The 24,986-nt window shown below is 38.9% G+C and overlaps 2 protein-coding genes across 2 annotated transcripts in view; both read left to right on the top strand.

The window, feature by feature from the left end:
- Positions 1 to 23,885, top strand: part of UBE2Q2 (ubiquitin-conjugating enzyme E2Q family member 2) — a 30,949-nt gene extending 7,064 nt beyond the window's left edge. Inside the window, exons 4-13 of the mRNA XM_009994501.1 lie at positions 1,011 to 1,067; positions 3,105 to 3,245; positions 10,130 to 10,214; positions 15,538 to 15,598; positions 17,610 to 17,700; positions 18,013 to 18,071; positions 19,568 to 19,616; positions 20,513 to 20,608; positions 21,438 to 21,504; positions 23,267 to 23,885. Of these exons, the coding sequence (XP_009992803.1) occupies positions 1,011 to 1,067; positions 3,105 to 3,245; positions 10,130 to 10,214; positions 15,538 to 15,598; positions 17,610 to 17,700; positions 18,013 to 18,071; positions 19,568 to 19,616; positions 20,513 to 20,608; positions 21,438 to 21,504; positions 23,267 to 23,298 (738 nt within the window). The 3' untranslated portion in view covers positions 23,299 to 23,885. The remainder of the gene's footprint in view (positions 1 to 1,010; positions 1,068 to 3,104; positions 3,246 to 10,129; positions 10,215 to 15,537; positions 15,599 to 17,609; positions 17,701 to 18,012; positions 18,072 to 19,567; positions 19,617 to 20,512; positions 20,609 to 21,437; positions 21,505 to 23,266) is intronic.
- A 956-nt stretch (positions 23,886 to 24,841) lies between these two features.
- FBXO22 (F-box protein 22) overlaps positions 24,842 to 24,986 on the top strand; it is a 4,954-nt gene continuing 4,809 nt past the window's right edge. Inside the window, exon 1 of the mRNA XM_009994500.1 lies at positions 24,842 to 24,861. Within this exon, the coding sequence (XP_009992802.1) occupies positions 24,842 to 24,861 (20 nt within the window). The remainder of the gene's footprint in view (positions 24,862 to 24,986) is intronic.

The following is a 24,986-nucleotide window of genomic DNA, read 5'->3' as shown; positions in this document are numbered from 1 at the left end:
AAGATTATGATACTTAGTTTTGCTTATACATGTTAAGATGACATGATTTCTAAAAACTCCTGTAGTGTAACAGATGGTTTTCCTGTGGTGGCAGTGCTATGGTAATGACAAATAACTTGCTTAATTTTGGTCACATGACAAATTGTAATCCTATAGGTCTTTTCTCTCAGCCACCCACATAGCAATGCAACTGTAAGGCAATAGGCCTGTAATATTAGGAAGTAGCCTCATTGAAGAGTCTTGCTTATGCTCTGAAACTCAAAAACAAACTTATGGAAGGTTTCTTAACCAGAAATGTCAGATAACTTGCAAGTTAAGTAAGACTGGCCTTAATAAGCCTGACCAAAGATCCACCTAGTCCCCTGCATTGTCTACAGCAGTGGCTTCCCTTCCTTGCCAAATGAAGAGTAAACAGAGCTCAAGCATATCAGAATTTCTGCAACTCAGACTTCCTGAGCTGTAAGTGGTATCCTGAAGTAGAAAGCCATGAGAAGTGAACTTACTGTATTGTTTTGGTATTTTATCAAATAATCTAATAATAATGGCTGTTGATAGTAGTAGTTGCATAGAAGTTTAGGTAGTGAGATAAAAATCCATTAAGCTATAGGTTTAAAGTTTGTTGTGCTTTTTGGTTTTTAGGGGTCTAGCATGTATATGGATTCTAGTCAAAGCCACAATCTGATTTAATGGTTGAGTTATAAACCACTTGACTCAATTGTGTTTATCACTGTCTCAGAATAAGGTATCTTTATCTGAGTCTTAAGCTTCCACTTAGAACTTAATGTGAAATTAGTTGTGACATTGTATATCTTTGCTTTATGCAAAAATCTCTTCACTGTCATACTCCAGGAAAGCATCTTTGTATTTACCTTTCACATTAAACTTCAGTCCTTTGCAGAACTTGATAAGTGTAACTTTGATATATGCTACTTTCACTTTGATTGTAGATTTCCTGTTTTTGAAAGAATCCCATGCACAATTTATGCAGAAAACTCATTGTTTTATTGCAGAATGGAACAACAGAAGAAGTTACATCAGAGGAGGAGGAAGAAGAAGATATGGGTGAAGTATGTGTATATATGAGTTTGTTATCCTAATTTAGTAGAATTCTGGCATTTTGCTTTGCTGTGGGTGGCCAATTATTAAGCCAAACTGTAAAATATAATCTCCCTAGAGTTCAACAGAGAAGATAATTTAAAATTTGGGTGTTTACCTTAGTGTCAGCTTTCACAGAACTAGTGAAGTTTTCTCTTAAACCTAGATCTCAGCTGTGAGGTACTTGGATACAGAGAGAGGGACATCTGTTTGTGCTTTAGTCAAACAGTACATAACATTTTGTGCCAAATCAGTAAGCTTGTGTTGTTAACTCCTATTTCAAGCAGCATCTGAACTGGCTCTGATACAGTTGAAAGTGCCTCCCAAATTGAAGCAAACTGGCTAAGAGTCAATCATTTTGCTGATTTATTAACCAGGTGAGCTAGTTTTTAACTGTAATACATTGAAGGAAGGACATCTGAAACAGATATGCTAAACTTTAAGGGGTTTATGTCACTGTCTGGCAACACAGTGCTTCTTGTAATAAGATTTTTACTGTGTGAGAACCACCTGTTTCAATTACTTCTACAACATGTTAGAATAGCTCCAAGATGCTTTTAAAACCACTGTAAACAGCCATTTTGCAGAACTGTTCTGACTACTTCAGATTTATTCTTTTTAATGAAGGTGTGTAGTAAGAATTAAAAACTCATTCTTTTCTGTAGGAAGACCTTTTATTTGAAGATCTAAATGTTACCCATGTTCTTAATTTGAAGCAGCCTCTCTTAGACCATATTTAGCATGATCCAGGGCACATTTGTTGGAGCTAGAGTTCCTGTAAAGTTAGTTTGTACTCCCATATCTTCTGCCTCAAGGCTCTTTTTGCTTGCAGACTTGTAAGTAGCCTTTTGGACTCTGGGTTACTTGAAAGAAAAAAATTGTGAAGTCTGTCATTATTTATAAGCTGACAGGTGGCCTTGTGTGTGGCACTGGTATCTTCAATGTGTAATCCAGTCCAATTTCTAATTAGAAAAGCAGTTCCTAGGGCTATATAATTATTTTGAGAAACACAAGCATTTTAAAGAATGCTCTGTCTGAAATGTGTTACAGTTGGAGGAATCAGTGTTGTCAGAGACACCAGATAGGTGTTTTTTTTACATCTTTGAATTTGCATTTACAGCCCCGTGTTCCTGCCATGCAAACAGGTGGTGCCTAGAGAGTAGCTACAGGTGTGGTGGAGCACTGCATATTGGGGCATATCTAACAGCTGTGTACTCAGAGCTTGCTGGTGTGGCTGCTATGGTGCTTCCTCCTATATCTCAGGTCATTTACATCCTTACCCTCTTCTCCACAAAGAGCACTTGAATCACCTTACAGGTAGTTGTCTAAGTTCAGAGTCTTCGTCTGCAGCAGGATAACCTCCTCTCAGAGTAGAGTGGAAGATTTTTCAGTATCTTAGTCTACAAATCAGAACTGAAATGTTGGCTTGTGTGATCAGGATACTTGAACACATAATTTTGTTTCCTATCCCAGTGCTGCATCTAATCTTCAGCTGAAATGTTCACCTTGAATAAAGTACCTGTAGCTTTCTAATATTTAACTTTCTTGAAGGGTCGCTGTTAGCTCTTCCATGTTGTTAATCATTGCTTGCCAGAAGTATAGTACAGCTGGGATTCTAACTGAAAAATGAGTCTGCTTGTAGACACCCTTATTTTGGGCACTTGTGGGTCCTCAAGCCCTTTTCAAAATGCCTCATCTTCCTTCTTTTTAACCTACTTTAATTAATTAATTCACCACAATCTTAATTTCTCATGGAGGTTTTATTGTGCTTGCTTCTATAACCAGAAACATATTTTGAATTTGGGTCTTGTTTGTACTGAGAAGGTTTCCCACACTTCCAGTGAATACTGCTGGCTGAGAGTGAAGATAAAGCAAAGCAGAACTGACATCCATCAATCATTAATACACAGTGCTGTGCAGGAGGGGACTGGATCCTTAAATGCCCTTGAAGGGGATTTTGTCCAAGGAGTAGCATAGTTATTCACAATCAATCTTCCTCTATCCTGTAGGACATTGAAGATCTGGATCATTATGATATGAAGGAGGAGGAACCAGTTGATGGGAAGAAATCTGAGGATGAAGGCATTGAAAAAGAGAACCTTGCAATCTTAGAAAAAATCAGAAAAAATCAAAGGCAAGATCACTTAAATGTGAGTTAATGGCTTATGTTTTTTCTTTGCAATACTTCTGGCTTTAAAATAGAAATGGTTTTCTGCAAATAAAGCCTACTAAAAAGCACCTAGTCATAATGAACCTGTAGTTGGCTTCCAGTGTATATAGGACAAATGTCTCAAGTTATGGCACTGAAATAGCTCTTTTTGGAGAAGTTTGAATAGGCCAGCTAAATTCTGAGGTCATTTAGTAAACGGACTCATATTTCATTCATGTTTTTGGCACAGGAAGTTAGTTATCAGTCCACATCCCACAGAGGCACAAAAATGACTGCAAAGCACTCTAATTCAGTCTGGGAGAATCACAGAATGCTATCAACATTTCTTTTGTCAGACTGGCTTGGGATATTCTTGGCATTTTGGATGAAGATGCACCTTTTAGCTTTTCACTAGAGTAAACTCTTACATGTAGATCCAAATTTGACACTTATTAAACTGGTCATTTAATTTCCAGAGTTATCTACTTGGTTGTTCCTCTGTCTCTTGCTTGATGCCTTTGTTACAAACAATAGTCCTCCTTGCAAATTTAGCAGCAAGCAGCCAGGTTGTAAGCATGGCTTGTGTTGCTGAGCCCTTATGGAAATAGCAAATAAGGCCATATATAAAACTGCCTCCATTAAAAGTAATGGGTGACTGAGAATGCCTTGTATCAAAATGCTTTTTATTATTACAGTTGTCTGAGTGATCCTGCCAGCAGGCATTTCTAAGAAACCTGTTCCCCAGAGGCTTAGAAATGTTTTGTCAGAAGTGCCAAGTTCCAGAGAAAATTCTACTTCTCAAAAATGTGTGTAGGAAGGAAGGATGATGTCATACAACCTTAATTTTATCTAGCCTGCCTTCCAAAGAAATAACAACTTGTATTTCACAGAGGCTTTAATTGTGTAATGCATGAAACACAAAACTCCTGCTTATGGCCAATTTCATGGGTCTAAGGGTTCTAAAATTTCTGTAAATCACCTGTACAGACACAAGATGCTTAAATTGATGCCCTCTACTGTGTGAGCTTATAGGTTTTTACATGCTGTTGAGCAAGTCACCAGACATGTAGATCAGGTCCAGGCACAAGATGTGCTATTCCTTTTTAAGTTACTATTGAGGATATGAGCAGTAGTTACATACAGGGGAGGGACCTCTAAATATTTAGTGAAGGAGTAAGATGTAGGTAGGTAAGTATGTATTTAGGTTTATATTGTATAGGGAGCACATGGATTTTTGCTCAAGGAGCCAGCTTTGTTCTATTTCTTATCCTTGATGATTTTTACAATAATTGTTTTCTAAAAAAGCCTAAAATACACTTAAAAATTATATTAAAGATAATTGCTGTTGTAATTTGATTTGTAGTGAGAGCTACGTGCATTCAGAGTGCTTGAGACTAGCCAAGCCATTATGGGATGTGCTCCTGATAGAGCTCATTATGATAAGAATTGAGTAGAAAGGCTCCCTTAGTCAGCAGTATCTTGACTATTTCTTGTCATGAATTACTGGCCCTAAATAACTTTGTATAGTTGTTTTATAAATCTCTGTTAGTCACTGACACTTTAACATGGAAAAGAGGTTCAGTTTGCAGCCATCTGTTTTGCAAAGGAAATAAAACGGAAATGCTTCTATCAGAGTTCTGCCAGTCTTCTCCTGTCCCAGTGCTGTTCTACTGTCACTTGAGTGCAAACCTGTCAAAATACCTTAGACTTGTGTTCTGCTGAAATAGGCAGGAGGAGATAGCTGGCTGGAGGAGATGGCTGGTTGATTTATCAGTTCAGTAGTTACCTATCAGGTTGTCTGAAGGATAGTGTACAGTAATTAAAAAAACAAACCAATAAAAAAAAACCACCCCAAAACCCCCAAACCTGATCAGAATTTCAGTATGTAAAAGGAGGCAAGCAGAAGTTGCCAGACTACTTTTGATGTACACCATAAACACCACAGCTACTGCTTTTGTTTAAACTTCTGTGTTTGTTCTGAGTTTGAGAAGATGCCTATTGAAATTGTGTATTTCTGTATTTCTAACTCAGATCTAATGGTAAAGACTCCTTAATTTTTAAATAGAATACATACTCTTTCACCCTGAAAGGCATGGTCTGCTTTACTGTGATCTATTTGGTAGAAATGAAAGAAGGTTTGGTAGTGTCAGCATCCTTCCTTGAGGCCTCTTACAACTGCAGATTTTCTTTGGCTATCTGTTTTTTTTCCCATTTGGCAAATATTGCCTTTCCTTTTGCTTTTTCCTTCCCCATCTAGTAGAGCTGAAATGAACACTGCTGTGTTTTGGTTTGACGACAGCAGATTCAGCTTACATAATAGCTGTTTCTCATGCCAAGACACTCTCTTTGATGCTGGTGCATAAACAAGGTCAGCTGAGCACAGGGAACAGGGTATTCAACTGCTGCTGAGGAACGGTGGTATTTTTGTGGGTCACCAGAAATAGCCGTGCTGCTTAAATAATTTCTCAAAGGACTTGTGAGGATTTACTCCTAAGTGCTTGAGAATTTAAAAATATAGCTGCACTACTGACCCAGGAAAGAGCTAACCTAGTAGCACTTAAATGCCCCTTGATGCTGCCAAAAGATGTGACATTTAGCAGAGCGTGTTAAACATGCTCTGAGATGGCAGAAGCTTGCTCAGTGTTCTAACATAAACCAAAACTTAAGTCTGCACAGCCCTTCACAGCAGGTTTTCGGAAGGGACAGCATGAGTTCCACAAATATAGTGGCTAAATATAGTCTGTTTTTCACACAGTTCTTTTGGTATAGTTTGTTTCCTCAGCAGAGTAAAACAAAGCTGTGCCATTTACATGCTTGTTGGAAGGGGGAACATGAAGCCTATGTTGAGCTTTGACTAGTGTCTAGTGCAACCAGAACACTCTTCATTTTCTTTCTGTGTATTCCTTGGCCAGGATCCATGGGTCATCCTCTCTCCCCATGGCTGAAATGTAAGTTGGAGTGTTTTCCAGAGGGAAGGAGTGCATGCAGCCCTGCTTTTGCCTACTTATAACAGGTGAAAGACAGGTTTCTGCTGCTCAAGACTTGTCATAGGGGGTTTTAGGGTTTGTGTGTCTTAGACAAGTCAAGAATATGTGCCTACTAATTTTGTAAACTAGTTCTCTTCCTTGGCAGTATTTCTAATCTTATTGTTCTTGCCAGCTTCAGGAAATAAACTTAGATTTGGCTTGCAGTACAGTATATAACTTGGAGCAAGAATTAATCCTCCTCTTAACATTGTAATAACTTTAAAAACCCGCTTGCTTACTGGGAATAAAAAAAGGTCTTTGAACTGGAATCATTAACTTCAAATATTTAACAGCTTGCTGCTGCTTGCTTTTCAGAGGTCTCTCCCCACATAGTAATTTTAGAGATGAATGCTTTTCTTATTTAGATAATGCTATTAGCTTTTCCCATTTCCTACTGAGGAGTTTGTGCACTTTCTGTTAGAAGTCTGAAATGTCTCCACTTTCATCTTCAGATTTTAGGAGTTCTAAGTGTCATTTCCATTTTCAGTCTAATCCTTAGAGTAAGTATGAGTCTGTTTGAAATTCCAGGGGTGAATATTCTTCTGCACAAATACTGAGAAATTTAGAGACAATAGAGAAAATTTATATTCTTTAGGTCTTTTTGGGTCACTTTAGATTTTATTTTATTATCTTGGAGGAGTTTCCATTTCTTGCCTTTTGTTTTAGCAGGTAATTTGTCATCTTGTGTCTGAAACACTGTAAGGCAATTTACTGTGCTATTTTGATGTATGACAATCAGACAGTCCAGTCTTTGGATTTGAAACTGCAGCATGCAGCATCTTCTGCCTCTGATAACTCACTTAAGGAGCAAATTGGGGTTGTGTTTGAGGGATGGAAGGGGAAAAGAAAATGTCAAAAGGAGAGAAGCTGAGGCTGCAAAACATCCCAGCTCTGGAGTCTTAGTGCAGCAGGCAGCTGGGGCAGTGGCTTGTGCTGTGCTGATTTCTGCACTTAGGTCTGTGCTTCTGGCTTGCAAATGCACAAGCTTCCTTCTGAAGTCCTGCTTTTCTTAGAAATTGCTTAACTGTTCTATAAAGCATTTTACTCAAATGTGTATGTTCCCACTAACTGCTAACTAAGGATAGGAACACTTCAGAAGAATACAATGCCTGTACTGACTTGGGCCTAAGTCTCATGTTTCTGGCAGTGGCAGAAGCACATACTTAGGGGAAAGAGTTTCAGTACAGGACAGGTTTGTAGTGCCGCATTAATACTTTGTGTCCAACATTTTTGTCACTGGGAATTCCTGCACCAGGAGTTTATTTGCAGTTCTCAGCAAATGGCATGTTGTCCACCTAAATGTTTCCCTCCTGTAGCAGAGATTTCTCCAGCTCACATGCTCATTTTTCTCGAGAACCACAATTATGCTTGTACAGGAGGGAATGAGACTACTGGTGCATATTTGATTACTTAACATTAAAAAAAAAAAAATCACTTCAGGGCTTGTCTGGCAGTTCTTTTAACTTTAGTTTACAGATCAGATGGCTATGCCTTTCTGCTCTGGGCATCAACTCCACATGACAGATACCTGTCAGATCCCACGATTGACTGGTTATTTCTAAGGCAGTTGCGATTATAACTCTTGATCTCACTACTGGAGAAATGGGAGATTTATCTCACTTGGAGTGGTAAGTCCCATTTTTCCAGAGGATACTCAGATATTTATATCTGAAGTCAGTCTTTGAAATTATAACTTGTAAATAGTGAATTGTTGAAAGTTCAGGTTTTTAATTTTGGTACCATCTCAGTCAGAACTGAACTCGCTGCTCTGCTGTGTCACACGAAGGTGTGATACAAGTAGAGCTCTCTTCCTAACTGCACTGTAACAGTAGTTAGAAACCCCAAAAGTGACACCAGAATGAAGACTTTGTGTTTCAAAGCAGTAATATTTGGCATTAAGGTTACCATCAGGTATAGCAATTAATCTCTGCAGGCTTCCTCCAAGGGTAGTTCAGAGCATGTAAAGTAAGCTCCTGTGCTAAACTTCTTAGGTTAAGCTTGCTAGCCTCTTTCTCTTGATCATAGATTACTGCTTTGCAGTCTATCAATTCTTTAGAGTAGCAAGTCAAACTATATTAATGCTGCTATATAAGGAGAGAACAACCCAACTAGAAACTTGTAGGAAAAAAGGGTGAAAAACACTGTTATAGACAAGACACAAACAAAAATTACCCTTTTTTTTTAGTACCACTTTACTATAATGATTAGTTATGATGGTGCTCAGGAGTATGTGGGTGTGTTAAGTTTTGTTTTTTAAATTATAACAGTACAGAAGATACTTAAATTTTCATATACAAAGGTGAGCTTCCCACATTATATATAGAAATTCAGTCACTGAAGTTGATGGAAATAAAGATGCAATGAGGAAGCTAGTTTTCCACAGGATGTCTTTGAGAAAATAAGTTGGGTTTGAATCGCCTGTATTTAGATGTTAATGCTCTGAGAAATATGTAAGAAAACTCCTTCTTCCATTAGGCAATACAGCAGTTGAGATAAGGTTATTATTGCACAGAAGAAAGCCAAAATCTTGATGCTTCTCTATGAAGGTTCTTTCCTCTGGACTCTACATTTTCATGAGTCTCAACCTTAACACTCACAGTGCAGGTCAGAAAAAGCACAGCAATTTTACAGAGAATGGTGATTAATACCATGTTGTGTTAACATGTTCAGTGTAATTCTTCCTTTTTCACCATATTGCAAATAAAACTTCATAGGAAGATCAATCTCTTCTTTCTCTGACACTTCTCTAAAGACAGGAGCTTCAGTAAACTGAGCAATGACTTGTCTGGAGCCCTGTCTTTATGTTGCTTTTGTTTAATCAGATGAAAGGAGTTGCCTTTTACTTTCATATTTAATTACAAAGTTCATTCTTCATACTGGTTCGATAAGAAAAACTAGTGGAATTTCAGTAATCTGCATAATTAAATCCAGTGGAATATGAAAATGAATAGCCTAAATGAGTAGTCTACAGATTATAGGGTGCAGCTAAGCATATTATATGATGCTGCTGAACAGAGGAGACAAAGGAGTATGTGGAGGCTTTAGCATCAAGTAACTGTTACTGATACATAATTTGTATTAAGAAATAATTTGATCCCATAATTAAGACCTTGTAGAACATATGGCACCACTGGTGACTTCAGTAAATAGAGGTGATGTTTCAGGTGTTAGACAATGCTCATAGCTGCTTCAGATTACTCCAGAAATATTTCTCTGACACTTCTGTCCACAAAAGGTCTGCTTTTAGCTGTTCATAGCATCTGAAAGGAAACTTAAGAAACAAGTGTCTTCAAATTGTATTGCAAATAATAGTGATGCTTTTGTTCTTCATTTTCTAAATCTACTGGTTGGTCTTACATCATGTAGAAGCTGGTGTCCTGTAGTGGGTATTTCTCAACTCCTCTGCCTTTTTCTCATAACCATATAAAAATATACTTCTGAGAAATCATCAGAACGTGTGCAGGAGCTTGTTCTTCAGATTAGTCTTACTCTTGTCTGCATAAGAGCAGAAGGTAAAAGGAAGTATTTCCCTATTAGAAATGTACTGTGGATCCATTTTGGAAATCAAAATGGCAAAGAGATCAAACTCCTTTACATAAAAATTCCTGTTGTACCTTGATTGAAAGGTTGAATCACCTGTACCATGTAGTAGTATATATTAAGGTGCTGCTTTAGAGGGTGTCTTGTTGCTTTTGAGTAGTCTTTGCTTACTGGAATGTAATTTTTCAAAAACATAATGCTAAACAGAAATTAATATAATCTTAATACCTTCCAGTTAGTGTAACTTTGAAATGGAAATAAAGTTATTAGATACAAGTATTACTTTTCACTTATTTGGAGTCTTTTTTGTTTGTTTCAGGGTGCAGTCTCTGGGTCAGTTCAGGCTTCAGATCGACTTATGAAAGAACTCAGGGATATATATAGATCACAGAGTTACAAAACAGGTAAAATGCTTCAGATTTCCCTTCTTAAAATACACCTTAATTATCTGCCTCCTAATTTTTTGTTGTCATGTGTATGTGTGTGCATAGGTGTGTATGTGTATATAGTGTCTCACTTCAGTGGTCAGGGCAAACTAAAAACCCCCCTTCACCCTCCCAAGGGAATATAAGAGAGGGGAATAAGGAAGAGAGATTTAAAGGTTGGAAATCAAAACTGGAACAGGTTTACTGAAACGGGGAAAGGGCAGTAACATGTGGGATGAGAATCAACTAAATACAGCCTGATCTCAGTGACCACAGAGATGGATGTCCCAGGATCCTTTATGGCAGGGCTGACTCAGGAGAGGAGCCCACAGCTCTTCCCAGGATTATCTCATTATATAAAATGGTGTGTTTGTGGAGAAAAAGGAAGTTAGGATACATAACCTATACATAATCATTCTTCCTTTCTGTTATGCAAAGCTCCATATGAGAATTAGCAAGATTGGTGTTAATTACTGCAAATGCTCTTGGGGTGGGTGACTACAAAGAGCAACTCCAGATTACTCCTATGGGACTCAATGAGTTTAAGGACTACCTGAAATTCACTTCTCCAGGTACATAGGACAAAGCATTGACCAGTGGGTGGTACTGCTCACAGGAACATGCTTCCTAGGGTTTGTGTTCAACAGCAGAAGCTCTTGCTATTATACAGAGTTTAACCTTAATTACACTGCTGTTACTTTCATTATTTTGTGATGGTGTTAATCTGATCGTGAGCTCTGAGTATTCCTTGAAATAAGGATGCAAATGGTAATAGAAAACTAACATGTCTTTTAAATTTGTTGGAGTAACAAACACTGGTGAGTTTTAGGTATGTAGGTGGTTGGCACTTCTTTTTGCTCCATATAAGGGCTGTATCTAAATGAGCTCAGCAAAATAAGTTAAAATCTTAACTTGTCTGCATGTTGCTATGCAAACAGTAGACAGATTTCAGGTAAGTTGAGTTCCTGTAGGTCAGCTGAGCAGACAACTTCATTACTGCAGGCACATGGGTTCAGGCCAGGATGGGAACAGAAGCAGTGCCTGATTAGAAAGTCAGCCTGAACTTCAATCCTTTGTCTTCTCCTATTCTGAACTTCTAGTTTATTTCTGCTGGGCTTAAATTCACTCAGTGGCTATGGCATTTTCAATTGTTTGTAACAGGACAGAGTTTAAGACAGGCTCCTGTTTTGATATGCCATACCTGCCTTTTAGGTATATAGTTTTATGTGCTGAAGTACTGTGGGCAGTGGTAAAATGTCTGAAGTATAGATTTGATTAGGTAACCTGGTGTTGATCTGATGTAGCCTACTTCTTCTAGGCTTTCTTGCAACTAAGAGCTTGCCAATGTGCCCTAATTGCTGTATATCCAGTAAAGAATGGATTAGTGGGTCTAGGGAAGAGCCTAGAAATAGATCTGTGTTAAGTCATGAGGCGTGTTTTGCTGCTCGTGTTTGATCTTCAGGGTTTGTTTTTGGGGTGAGAACCAAGATTGGGTCTAGCAAATCTACTTGACTGTAAAGAGTGTATGGTGCTTAATCATGTGGTGGTGCTGCTGGAGGCACAGCCAGGAGCCACTGTAAGAGGTGCAGGTTGAGGTGATGATATGGGTTACTTAATAAAGCCCTTTCTTGGCTTCAGATTTGTAACAAGTCTTAATTAGTGGCAAAAGACTCAATTCCTGACGTAGGAAAGCGGTACTCTAAATGAGGATGAGTAAATCCTGCTGAACTGTAAGGGAAGTTGAGATATTAATGGGTGAGTGTAGCAGCTTGGTATTAGCTCATGACTCAGGAATATATTTAGGACTGCAACTGGGTGCCTTGTGTTGACTTCTAAAATGTGTGAAGGAAGTAAACTGTCAAATGGAGGTTGACACTATAAGAACACCATCCTACTGATACTTTTATTAAATTTTGCAAGTAAATGATGCTGTTTGTTATAAAACTTGCCTGGATTCATTCCTTGTAGCTGTTTAGTCTTAGGACTTGAGTGAATTTAAATATCAGTTCCTCTCTTATCCACAAAACTTTTCTTTTATAGCCTAATTCTGTCTTTTGTTATTAGATAACTGTCACCATGTGAGCAAGGGCATGGCAGATAATTGACTTCTTTAATGTGATCTCTATTGAGTTCTTGCTCCATGGTTCATTTTTCCCTTAATTTTTTCACTGTTAACACACAAAGGGAACCACTGTGAAACTTAAATGTTCTGGCAACTGTTGTAAGGTAATTTAATATGGTTTTCATTTTTTGTAATGTAAGCCAGAAAATTTAAGGCTGTTCTTTAGTTGCTAAGTAAGAATTGCTACATTTATTGTATGTGAGGGGACATGTTTTCAGAATTTACAATAGAGCAACACTGGGACTTCTGAAGTGAATACTGCTTGTAGTAATAGTCCTTTAACTTTTTCTTTTCTGTTAGACTGTTTTATAAAAATAGTATTAAAAAGCACTGTCAGGACTTGAACTATGGGTGTATATTCAAAATAGTATCCATTTTAGAACTGAAGTTCCTTTAGTGATTGAAATACTACAGTTGGAGTTTGAGCAAAAACTGGCTTATCAGCTTGTTGTCAACTGGAAAGTTGCTTATCTCCCTGAGTATCTAGGTTAAGTACAAAAAACCACCCGTTTTATTATGAGCTAGCAGCAGCAAAAATTATGGTAGCAAATTTAAGATCTTCTGCTATAAATCAGACAGTTCCATTAATTTGTTTTCGTAATAGGAATCACAAGTCCTACAAATTAGGATGATCTCTTTTCCAAATAGAAAGTTGGAGATTTAGTTACTTCATATGGAAGAATTCACAAAGGGTTTCACATAATTTGAAAGGGTAAAGAGGGTGGGGGAGGAGCAAAGAATTTAAATGAAATCTTAATGAAATCTTTCTAGTTCATATCTTTAGCAGCTGTGTTGTTTCATAAATAGTGACTTCAACTCAAGGCTTTTTTTCCAAAGACTGCATGGGATTTACTTCTGGCAGCAGTGAAATTGCCACAAGTACAACATTGCCTCTATTTTGGAAAGGGTTGTTTTGCTTTCAACCTTTTAATCTTTTTGTTTGTTTCATGGTTCTGTGTCCTTGCTTTTACTTTATCACATCTGTGGATGGCTTCTTCCAGGCATTAAACAAAAAAAACCTCCTGTGTTTTAAGTGAGGGGAACCTACTTTGATTCACTTTCCTATCTGAAAGACCTCTCAGCTTGGGATAGTGTTGTTAAGCTGCTGTATCAAGACAGGGAGCAGCATGGCTGCTCCTGAGGTCACACAGATGCTATTCAGCTCAACATCTGTGTAGCTGAAAGGTTAATTAAGTAGCTTGCTGTTCTGTTAAGGTGTGTTCTTGTCAGTTTTGAGCTGTTCTTTTCTACAGCACCCTTTTACAACTTCTGATTTAGGTACAGTACAGCTCTTAAGACCAGCACAAGTTGTTTCTTTGGGGAGGTTAGCAAAACTTGTAGACCTTGGTAATCCACAGAGCTGCAGAACTGGTACATGATTCTCGGTAAGAGCAGGACTTCTAGGGTAGTGGAAGGAATGTGGGAGTAGAGCTAGAGGTTTAGTGAGTACACAAGCTGATCGAAGTTCTCTCGTGATCTTCCATTATTTAGGATACTATCAGAATCCTTGCTGTAATCTGTTGCCTGTAACAAGTAGGTTGGCTAGGTGCCAAAGCTATAATACTGTGAGGCTGCTTCTTTCAGTCCTCACTCCCATTTTGGAAGTAGGTGAAAAAAAATATTTTGGATACAGGGATAGGATAGACTAATGAGAGTTGACAATGAGCAGACTTCTCAATGTCAACTCTTGTTGCTACATCAGTGCAGTACAAATTGAAATTCTTAATGACTTGCACTTATTCTAAGAACAATTTGGAAAACAGTGCCCTTGGATCTGGGAAACTGGAAAAAGGCCTTAATAGCTTCTCCTGTTCATCCTTGAACAGAAAAGTGTGGTGTCTCTGAACTAGCTGCTGATTAAGAGGCACATTGAGAGCACAGTGAGTAATTTTTCAGACCTACTTTGTTGTCCTAGACTTTGAAAAAATTGAAGTAATGATCTTGGTGGCAGTACCCACTTGTTCGTGTCACTGCAGTAAGGAGGAACAAGCATGGTTTCCTTACCTTGTTTACTGAATCTTGGAATACTTTAGAAATAAAGGTGTCTGAACAGCTTGATATGTCATGTCTACCTCAAGTACTATGCTGAAAATTTACAACTGCACGATAATGTATTTTAAAATAATAAAACTCAGAAATGAATACTGTAATTCCTTGGAGAGAATATGGTGACTGTAGTTTATTGGTTGTATAGCCTTCACAATCCTAGGCTGATTCCTGATTTGCTTATGTCTTCCAAATAATTAATCAGCAAACAGAGAGGCTGTTAAATATCACCCCAGGTAACAATTTTAATCCTAGTTGCTGGGTGTATATGTGAGGGAAGAGTTGAAGATAATCCTAGGCTGATTCCTGATTTGCTTATGTCTTCCAAATAATTAAGTCAGCAACAGAGAGGCTGTTAAATATCACCCCAGGTAACAATTTTAATCCTAGTTGCTGGGTGTATATGTGAGGGAAGAGTTGAAGATCTCTGGTACACTAAATCTTGTCTGATGGTTAAAGATTTTTTACCTTTTCCTTGTCTATTTGTGAACTTCTGCAGAGAGGAAGCTTGAATATGCAAAAAATACCATATAACCTTTCCTCCTTCCCTTTGACTGAAATGTGTAACTATTGTTAAAGGCATTTAAGACACATGGACTGCTGGCAATCACCAGCTGGCTTCCAGAGACAGCTATTATGTTGATGCATCTTTGTGACTTCTTTGGTCTGCTGGTGGGACTGTGCTTCATCCAATGCAATCTCTTCCTTTTTTGGGATTTCTACTCCATTTGCTGTCAGTGTCCTGGCCTGGCCTGCCAATACTGATGAAAACCTGTGAAACAGTGTGCTATGTGCTCAGAATGTGTCTTAAGTGTTGGTTGTATACTGAGGAGTACTAAGCAAGCTGGAGTTGAATCTGTGGAAAGTTTGAAGAGGAACTGGGAGGAGTCAGATAATTAGGTGTCAGAAAAATGTTTTGATTCATGTAGAATTATTTTTTTAATAGAAGAACTTTTTCCTTTGTAGTTGCTCAGAAGTGCTTCTGCTATTGGAGGAAGGATGTGCCTCAGTATCTCAGTATTTATCTATTGCTTACATCTAATGACAGTATTTGTACTTAAAGGCAAATAATTTTTTTGCTAAATTTTACTTTGTTAAACTTTTTGTGCATAATTCCATCTAATATTTCTACAGGGATATATTCAGTGGAACTGGTAAATGACAGCTTGTATGAATGGCACGTTAAGCTTCTAAAGTAAGTTATGAGTTTTTTCATGTTCTAAATAATCTTTTATTATTACTGCAGAGATTCTTTTGATAAAAGAGGATCTCTAGCCCCAGAGTACGTAAAATAGTGTGTGGTGGCTTCATTTCTGATATACAGAAATATGTGGAAATTGAACTGCAGTAATTGAGCTGACAAAAAAGCACTCTCTTTGCACAGCCAGCACAGTGCATGTTACCATCACTTCCATTAGTGTTCAGTTCTCTTTCCAAAACTACTCAAAATGTAAAACTTAAAATGATTAAACTTGTCTAGAGTTTTTGTCTGCATGATTTTAGTTTAGTTTTGCTTGGTTGTTTTCAATTTCAAGAAAATACAACTTTTAGTTTCATTCAAGATGAAAGAAGGAACAGAACTGTCTTAATGTCATTAGTTCTTCTACAGTTGAGCAGACACGAAGGACTGAAACTTTTAGATGTAACATAATTATGACTTTACATAATCACATAACTTGTCTCCTATGTACTGCTTTTCATTTTATGTACCAGATGATAACTCACCTGGTTGTGTTCATAGTCTAATAGCTTCAATTCTGGAGGTATTGTATTTAAATTATTCCTGGTAATGGGATAGCCTACCATCATCCTGCAGGATAACCTGTAGGAAGTAAAAGCCTGTCCAGACTAGGCTGGGTGGCTGCAGAAGATGGCAGTCAGTGAAAGTCCTTCACCAGTTCAGGTATGTCCTGGTGAATACGTGTAAGGGCACAAGCTGCTTCAGCATAATAGTTGACCAACCTGTGGGAACTGTTGCTTTGTCCTAGTGGTAGGACTGGCACAACTGTGTCATCAGCTGCTGCAACACAGTTTTGTTTCCTTCCTGGTGTAGTCATAGGCATGTGAACTTCTTGAAGCTGAAAGTGGCAGGAGAAATGTCAGAAAAATCTGTGCCACATGACAGGAGGCCCAGTCTGTCAAGCGCTTTTCTAACAGTGCTTGAACCACTGTGCAATGATTTGAAACTTGTTTTCAAGTGCTGTGAACAGATCTGATTTTTCTGCCTTCAAGAAAAAGAAAATGGAGCCTGTGCAGCAAATGGCTTCCAGAATGACTAAGAGAAGATATGAAGTATTGTGTTTGTTTAACCCAGCAAGAAGTGGCTGAAAACAAATTAACTATGTGCAGAATAGCTGAAGGGGGTAAATGCCAGAGAGAAAAGAGCCCATTTGCCTAAGGAACAGTGTTGTTACTAGAACAAGTAATCCAGAACCAGCCTAGTATCAGCTCTGGCTGGGAGATTTCCTTCTGAAAGATGTTCCCATTGGTAGGATGGAGACAAACTGCTCAAGTAACTCTAAAATGGGATGTAATAAATTTGTGGTTTCACCTGTGGCAGACGGTTGGATTTAATAGCCCACAAGTTGCTTTAACATATGCTTTGGCTTGCCACAGGCATTTTCTGACTAGTCTCTCCTAAAAGCTGCTAGGGTGTCAGAGCCTGGGTGGGATTAACCCAGTAGCATCTCAGTGAATGTCTAGGCTGCTTGCCACCAGCAGTTTGCAGAAAAGCAATTGTTGCAATTCTGCTGAGCTGAAGCTGCTGGCTTTAGTGCTTCCGCTGATGCAGGCAGCTTTGAACAGCTGATAAAGAACTGTGATGACATATTCCATAAAGGATTCACTAACTATGTACTGAAAACTGGATCATTACAGTCTTCCTGTTAAATTCCACCGCCCTTGGGACATGCATTTCTGGAGAACTGATGAGAATTAAAATTGCTGTTTTCAAATGAACAGGTTATTTTGTGCTAACTACATTGAAATGACACTTGATAGTGTTGGGGCTGCAGGATGTTGCAGCAAGCTTTGTGCTGATCTCATGGCAAAGTGGTGACTTTGTAAAAGGTGCAAGAGTTTTCTACAGTTGACTCCAAATTACATTTTATAGATTGCAAATGCATAAAGGTCATCTTTTAATTACTGTTTACAGGTAGTGAAAGTAATAACTTCATCCAGGATCTCCCCCCTGCTTTTTTTTGTAGGGTTGATCCTGATAGCCCACTGCATAGTGATCTTCAGGTCTTAAAAGAAAAAGAAGGTGTAGAATACATTTTACTCAACTTCTCTTTTAAGGTATGTGTCTATGAGAAGAAATGCTGGGATTAAAATTGCAGTTTACTGTGGAAAGGGACTGAACAGCCCCTCAGCTTTTGCTTGGGTAAAGATGGAGATGTAGCATAAAAAAAATTTAAAATTGCAACTTTTAAGTTTGGCACTAAAGCTTCCCAAAAATTGCTCTTTAGCTAGGACTGTGAAGTAGTGATTTTTACAGTATTGAAAATTTACTGTTTAAATCTAATTTGCCAAATAAGGCTACTGAAATACTTCCTAGTTAGGAAAAGACTGTCATAGCATGTTTCTTAACCTGTTTTTTATGCCTTTCAGGATAACTTCCCTTTTGATCCTCCCTTTGTGCGAGTGGTGTCTCCTGTGCTCACAGGAGGGTAGGTTGGAGTTGCCTTCCAGAAATTTTACTTTGTGGTAAAACTGTTACAATTTAAGATTGGTTGATTGTGTTGGAGGGAACATTTTGATACTGCCATGTAGACTTAAGGAAATTTTCCCTAAAATACATTCATTGAGTTTGGTAAAGAGCTTCAGGTGTGGTATGGAGACTTGCTCCTCAAGCTTTATGAGCTAGTAGGAGGCAAATAGCTGGGCACAATTCCTCTTTGAATTGCTTGGTTTGTTTCTAGCCTTGAAAGAGACTGTGCCTGCCACAACATTTAAGAACTGGTCTTTTGTGGATGATTAACATTGCTGCTACTTCTCCTGTTGTTCAGAATAGTAGAGTTTTTTACCTTGGTGCTTTGAAAGGGTCTTAATCCCTGTGTTGCCTTAAACTTGCTGTATAGTCTTTACTGACTCTCTCTTGCTGGTAATGCTGCCATAAGGTGTTTGTCTAAGACCTCTTCAAAATACTAAATGTCATCAACACCATGCTGTAAAAGTCATCTACAATGCATTTGAAGTCCTTTCTGTGGCACAGAAATTTGTATATATCCATAGAGAAAAGATTCATTTCACCTTCCAAGGTTTTTATGCATCTCCTGCTGACAGGACATTGTACTTACATGTTGGAAAATGCAGTCTGTGATAGCTGGTTCTGATTTGATTTTAATTGTCCTTTTTGCATTCAAGAAATGGTTAGTGCAGCTAGTGTCTGTGAGGGTTGTTGCTACCAACAACTAGAAAGCTCTTTTGGATTCTGCTTTTGTTGTATTTGAACTTTGTAGAATGGAAAAGAGAACAGCCCAGAAGGTTTGGGTTTCGGAGACTGAGCTGTTCATGTTGAACAGTTCTGTGATGTCTGAACCACATTTTTGAGTGGTGAATTGCACTCCCTCAATCAAGGTTTTGTGCCCACCAGGTGTGCTGACTGCTGAGTCCCAGGCAACACTCACCATGCCTGATGGAGTGGTATTGAAATCAGAAGGTGGTGTATAGGAAAAGAGCAAGTGAAGATCTGCTCTATCTAATTTATCTGCCTCTTTGATTTATAGGTCTACCTACATTGTTTGGAATTGTGTTAAATTGCTTTGCAGAAGTGAATTTGTCTTTTTTTTTTTTTTTACAGCTACACATCAGTACTACATTTACACATTGTAGCTTTAAAAAGCAACCTTTTTTTCATGGTCTGGGTGCAGTTGTGTAAGCAGCTGTGCAGAGTAGCTCAGTCACTGATTCAAACTAAGTGTGGGTAGCAAAGGAGTTCTTTGGAGGGGTCTCACAATGCTGCTCTTTGCCTAAGTATAACATAGCTAACTAGTTACAATACAGTACTGGTTAATATATTTTACTGGTTAAAAGGTGTTTCAGGTTTATGTGAATGAAAAATTTAACAAACTAGCCTGCAAGAATGTAAATATCTGTGAAGATCAGTTTCATCTTTTTGCTAACTGCTGATGTGAAATATGTTTCCTTTCACTTTTGTTTCTAGGTACGTCCTAGGTGGAGGTGCATTATGCATGGAACTTCTTACTAAACAGGTGAACACAGACTCTGTTACCTGGGTACTAACAAAGCATGCTTTAATTAACAAAACTAGGTGTTTCCCCTCAGTTGCAGGATCCCTGTGTGGAATAAATTAGATACTCCAAAGGGAACATGGTGAAATAAATCTCAGTTCCACATGATTTGCCTTGTTGATCTTGTGTGAGATCTTCTTTCCTGCCTTGGGTAATTTGCAAGAGGTCTGTGGAGGAGGCAGGAAGTGAGAACACATCAACTTTCAGTTCTCAGAATTTCTGGGAGGAAGCCAGTGTAAAGAGTGAGTTCTGAGCAGCAAGGCATATTGTTTTATTTTCCAGAATCCTCTGCTGCTGCAGAAAACTCTAGGCATAGATGACTTGTGTAAGACAGAGCAATGGGTTTTCTCTTTGAAATAAGCAAAAGAATGAAGTAACTTCCTTGCAGGCTCTGGCAAAAACTTTGTGAACCCTGAAAGGTAAAGCAGTGCCAAAGGGAAGCAGTAATTTTCATGGGAGCAGAATGATCATAGCTCACTCAATGGTTTCATTAGAGAGCAGGCCTTTCTGCTCCTTCCAACAAGTTGTAATTTCTGTTGTAACATTGCTGGAAATGAGTAAATGGTGTAATAATGGAACTGCTCTTGTTTCAGTTCCATTGTATTTTTGAAACGTGTGATTCAGGATTTAATCTTTTCTACAGGTTCTTTGTACTAATATTGTCTATCCCTTTCCAGATTTTCTCTGGAAAATAGAAGTCGTTAATGGAAAACAAGTAGTCAAAAATAAAACTGGACTGCAGGGGGGGAAAAACCAAACACAACACAAACCCAAAAGCACATATTTCAGAACTTATTTTCAGGGTGACCACAAGAAGCAAGTACACATTATTTAAAAATCTCTTCTTCCTTTTCCAGGGCTGGAGCAGTGCCTATTCCATAGAATCAGTCATCATGCAGATCAATGCCACTTTAGTCAAAGGAAAAGCCAGAGTGCAGTTTGGAGCCAATAAGGTAAATATGCTGTTTCTATCACTTATGCAAATTACTGCTAGGCTTCCATTCCTTTGCTGACTCACACAAAGGATCCTTAATGACAGAACTGTAATTGCAGATATGTTGGGAATGGGCAGGGTGTGTAAGCAGTTGGACACACGGGAATGAGGAATTGAGTATTTGGAAATTCTGAGTCCAAGAAGGGCTGTAGGTGGCAGCCTGACTGCCAGGATTGCACACACTGATCCTCCTTTTGCTGCACTGAACACCTGCAAAGTTTCATGAGGGTGAAAAATAATACCATGCAAGTACTTCTGAGCTAGCCATTCAGCACTCATCAAAATCATAATTCAGTTGAAGTGTGCCTGCTGGTAATGGGCCATAACTTAATAGACTGGGAAGTACCAAATGCTATTTTCAAAGGATGTTTAAATATTTAAGTCCATGAAATTGTTGGTTTGTTGCCAGTTTTTAAGTACTGATTCAAGGATACGAAATTAATGATGACAGGTCTGTCTAACCTGGTAACTGGCCAGCTGAGCACAACAGAGTTATGGTGGGGGTTGCCATTCTGGTTTCACACACCTCTGACTTAGCTTCTGAGCCCTCTGTAGAGTGACCTTTCCAGCAGCAGAGGCGTGCAAAATACTGTCATTATGGTGGAGGAGAAATGAGAAAATAAGGATATTTGTTATGAAAACCTTGTGACTTTAAAGCCAGGAACTTCGTAACATTGTTCACTGTTTTTTCTTTATAAGGCAACTGTAGAGTTTCTTCCTCAAACTGTTTTTCTTAAGTTGTATGTGTCTAGATACAGATTTTTATGTTAGTTTCTTTCTCCTTTCAGAATCAATATAATCTAGCAAGAGCACAGCAGTCCTATAAGTCTCTAGTACAAATACATGAGAAAAATGGTATGTATGTTCTTGCAACTTTGTTTTTGTCTGCACAGCAACCTGGGAATTGGCATTTGGCCACAGTAAAACCTGAAGCGCCAGAGTGTCTTAAATTGGCTTGGGAAGACCACAAACGGGATTTCTTTTTCCTCATCTTGCACTAGGAAGACAATAGTTTCCTTGAAGTAACTTGAGTAACTGTCATAGCAACTTTTCCAGCTAATAGGAATGTTCATGTGTTTCTGCTGTCTGCTGAGAGGTAGTTCAACTTAATTATAAGCGGGTTAATCTAGTAGCTTTAGTGTTACTGTAGCTTTTAAAGTGTCTTAATTTGTTAGTGAAGGAGCTAGTGGAAGTTTGCCCCTTTCTCTGACAGGCCTTGTTTTGATGTGCTGAGGCCTTGGTAGTGGTAACCATTAAGGAAGAGAGAAAGTGGAAAAAAAGACCAGAGACTAAAAAAGGCAAAAAGTCAAAGGGAAGTCCAGTGCTGCCTTGAATGCTGTGCAATAGAAATGTGAGACACAGTTACTGTTTTACCCTGTTTAAAGCCAGTTTATGGTCTCCCAGTTGCCTAAAACAAGCATTTGAGTGCTGCAGGTATAATTGCATTCATTATGCCATGCTGAGAAGAAAATAAATGACCTGAGGCTTCAAAAAAATTTGTGGCTTACATGTTTTATAAAAGTAGTCAGCAGGGTTGGTATTCTGCTCTTCTGATGAGGGTGTTAGTCCCAGTTTCCACTTCTTTGATGTTCTGTGGTCCAGGCTGGACAGTCTCCTCTGGGAATTCATGTTGCTCTGAACATGAGAGCAGCAGTGTGACTGTAGTGAGCACCTCAGTTTTCCTGCCTCTAAAACTGAACATAATTACTGCATTGTCTGCTATTGGGAGGAAGATCCAAGATAACAACTTGAAAATGCTTTCCAAAATTCAGATATTTTGATCTTGCTATTAACTGAGTCTTTTGCTTTTTCAGTTTCCTACAAAAGCCAGCTTGGCTGTGAGTTTATTTCTAGCTATATGCTAGCCCTGAATTACTGCTGGCCCAGGAGCTGTACACAAAGCATTCACAGTGTTAATTGCTGCTGCAAAAGGTGTCTTTAACTTAGAGCTGTTACCTTCTTCTCTGGGACACTGTGAATTGTCCCTGTACTCACTGTACATAAATTTAGAGGGTTATTTATTATAGAGGCTGGGGGAATTCAGACTGGAGATGTGGAGGTCACAAAAAAAAGGTGCAGACTTGATCAGAAATGGTCCAACTGCTGAACTTGCCAAATCCTGTTTGGAGGCAAGTTACTCAGCTAACATTTCTGCATCCATTCCTACATCAAGATATGCAGGATCAGGATGAAGTGTTTAAATACTTGTGTGAGCCTAACTCTGCAGTACACAAGATGTGATTTATGTACAAGTATCTCAGCGCAGTTGTGTTTGTTTGTGTTTTGGGTTTTAGCTGTATTCCATTTGGTCTTGTCTCTCCTCCAACAGCCTCCTCTGTTCATCTCCAGCTTGTCCAGCTCAGGATAGCTGCCACCACAAAACCCCCCAAACTTGGAATATTTAAGTTTTACACCTAAGTACTGGGCCTGATCCTGGAACATGCTTTATCTCCCACTGCAGACTGCAGGTGTTTGAAGGTCTCACTGAGCTGGCCTGCTCTTAGAGGGAAGGAAGGGGCCAGAGGAGGCTTCCATCTCCCACAAATGCAGAGTAAGGTGGTCAGATGGTCTTGACCTAGCAGTATTAGTGCCTCACACCCTTCTCTGTTCTCCACAGGCTGGTACACTCCTCCCAAGGAAGACGGCTAACAGCGAGGACTGTTTGTACACCTGGACCAATGTCAACAAAACAAGCTCTTTTTTATGTTTTCCAACACACAGACTCAAGCTATGAGCGCCCCTATAACAGCTGTACTGAAGACTTTAGCTATTAGATAACTTAGTGGATAATCTGTCAACTGACACGTAAAGTATAAGTTACAGCCTGACCATTCCGCTCTCCTTAGGTGTCCGGACTGCGCCGTTTGGGCCTTTCCCCTCTTTGTTCTGATGGATTTAAGCAGATTTGGGCCCTTTTCCCTCTTTTGATTTGAAGGCATCATCTCTCTCCAGCAGGCTCTCGAGTTACTAAGGGTTCATTCAGTAGGAGAGAGTTGTTCACACACTTTTTTGTGCATTTCTTACCTTTTTTGCAAAAATGCAGAGACTTGCATCGTATCCTTTCATTTAAAGCCAAGAAGTTTAATACCTTGTTTAATACTGTTCTAGGACCCGTCAGGTCTTGCAAATCACAGTAGTTTTTCTGGTCTAAAATGACAGCATTTGTAGTATTTCCAAATTAATTATATAGGAAAAACACATGTATGTTAAGTCATTAAACATTTTTCATGGCTGTATGAGAATATGAGCTGTTTCTTGGAAAAGATGCTCTTTGTTTAGATTTGTTATTTTTTGTTTGTTTGGTTGTTTTGGTTTTGGCTTTTTTTGTTTGTTTTCTTTCTTGTTTGGGTTGTTTGTTTGTTTTCTTTAAGCAGAGCAAGGCTGTGCCAATAAAACCTTGTAATTAGTCATTTCCACTGGGGCGTCAGAACTTGCTGGGCTGTTCCTGCTAACTTGTTGGCTCAACCTCCTTAACAAAGAAGAGCCACAGTATGAAGCTTGAAGTTATTTAAAATACTAAAAAAAGAAGACCTTTTTAGGCGTTCCATTTTATTAACGGGTTGTTGCAATCATTTGTAAACTAATGAACTTCTAAAGTGATTGGCACAAATTGAGATGAAAAATGTCCTTGAATGAAAATTTTTTTTGGATAGAAAAGTTACAAAAATCTTGTCATCTTGATTCAGAGGTTGAAGAAGTGTTGCCATAGTTGTGACAGTGGTTTTGTTATTGCCAGACTAATGGGAACTGTTCTTTCTTTATTAGGAAATGGATCTGGGTCTGTGTAATGACAACTCTTATTTCATTGCCTTACCGAAATTGGTTCTGTTTTGGTTGTAGGACTTGTCCTCAGGCCTCTGCACCCCCCGGGGCTGAGCTGAGGGTGCAGACCACGGGTTATAAGCACTTTTGAGAAGCGCAGAAGCATGTTTTTTTGTCACATTTTTTGGTTTTTTTTTGGTTGATGATCAGATTTGTGCTCTCTGCTTTATCAGGCACCTGCGGGTCCTTGTGCGTTTGCATCTAGGTCCGGTTTTGGGCTGGAAAGAACCGAGGGGAGAGGTTTTTTGTCCCTCCTTCCCACACCTTGTTTGTTCCCCCCCCCTTGCCCAGTGGGTGACTCCCCCAGCCGTTCTGGAGCAGCGCCGCGCCTCCCGCCCCGCCGCATGCTTTGGTTTGGGTTCCATTTCTCATGGCGGAGTTCTTGGCAATGTACAGTGATTTGTAAACTTGCATCAAGTTTATGAATAAAAAAAACCATTTTCAGAAAGCGCTGTGTCCGTGCTGCTGCGGGTCCTCCCCGCCGCCAGGGGGCGGCTGCGTCCGGCCGCTCGCGC

Source organism: Chaetura pelagica, unplaced genomic scaffold (genome assembly GCF_000747805.2).
Source record: "Chaetura pelagica isolate M959 unplaced genomic scaffold, ChaPel_1.0 scaffold222, whole genome shotgun sequence".
Classification (NCBI taxonomy): domain Eukaryota; kingdom Metazoa; phylum Chordata; class Aves; order Apodiformes; family Apodidae; genus Chaetura; species Chaetura pelagica.
The sequence above is the reverse complement of the archived record's forward strand: the minus strand, read 5'-3'. Positions and strand labels throughout refer to the sequence as shown.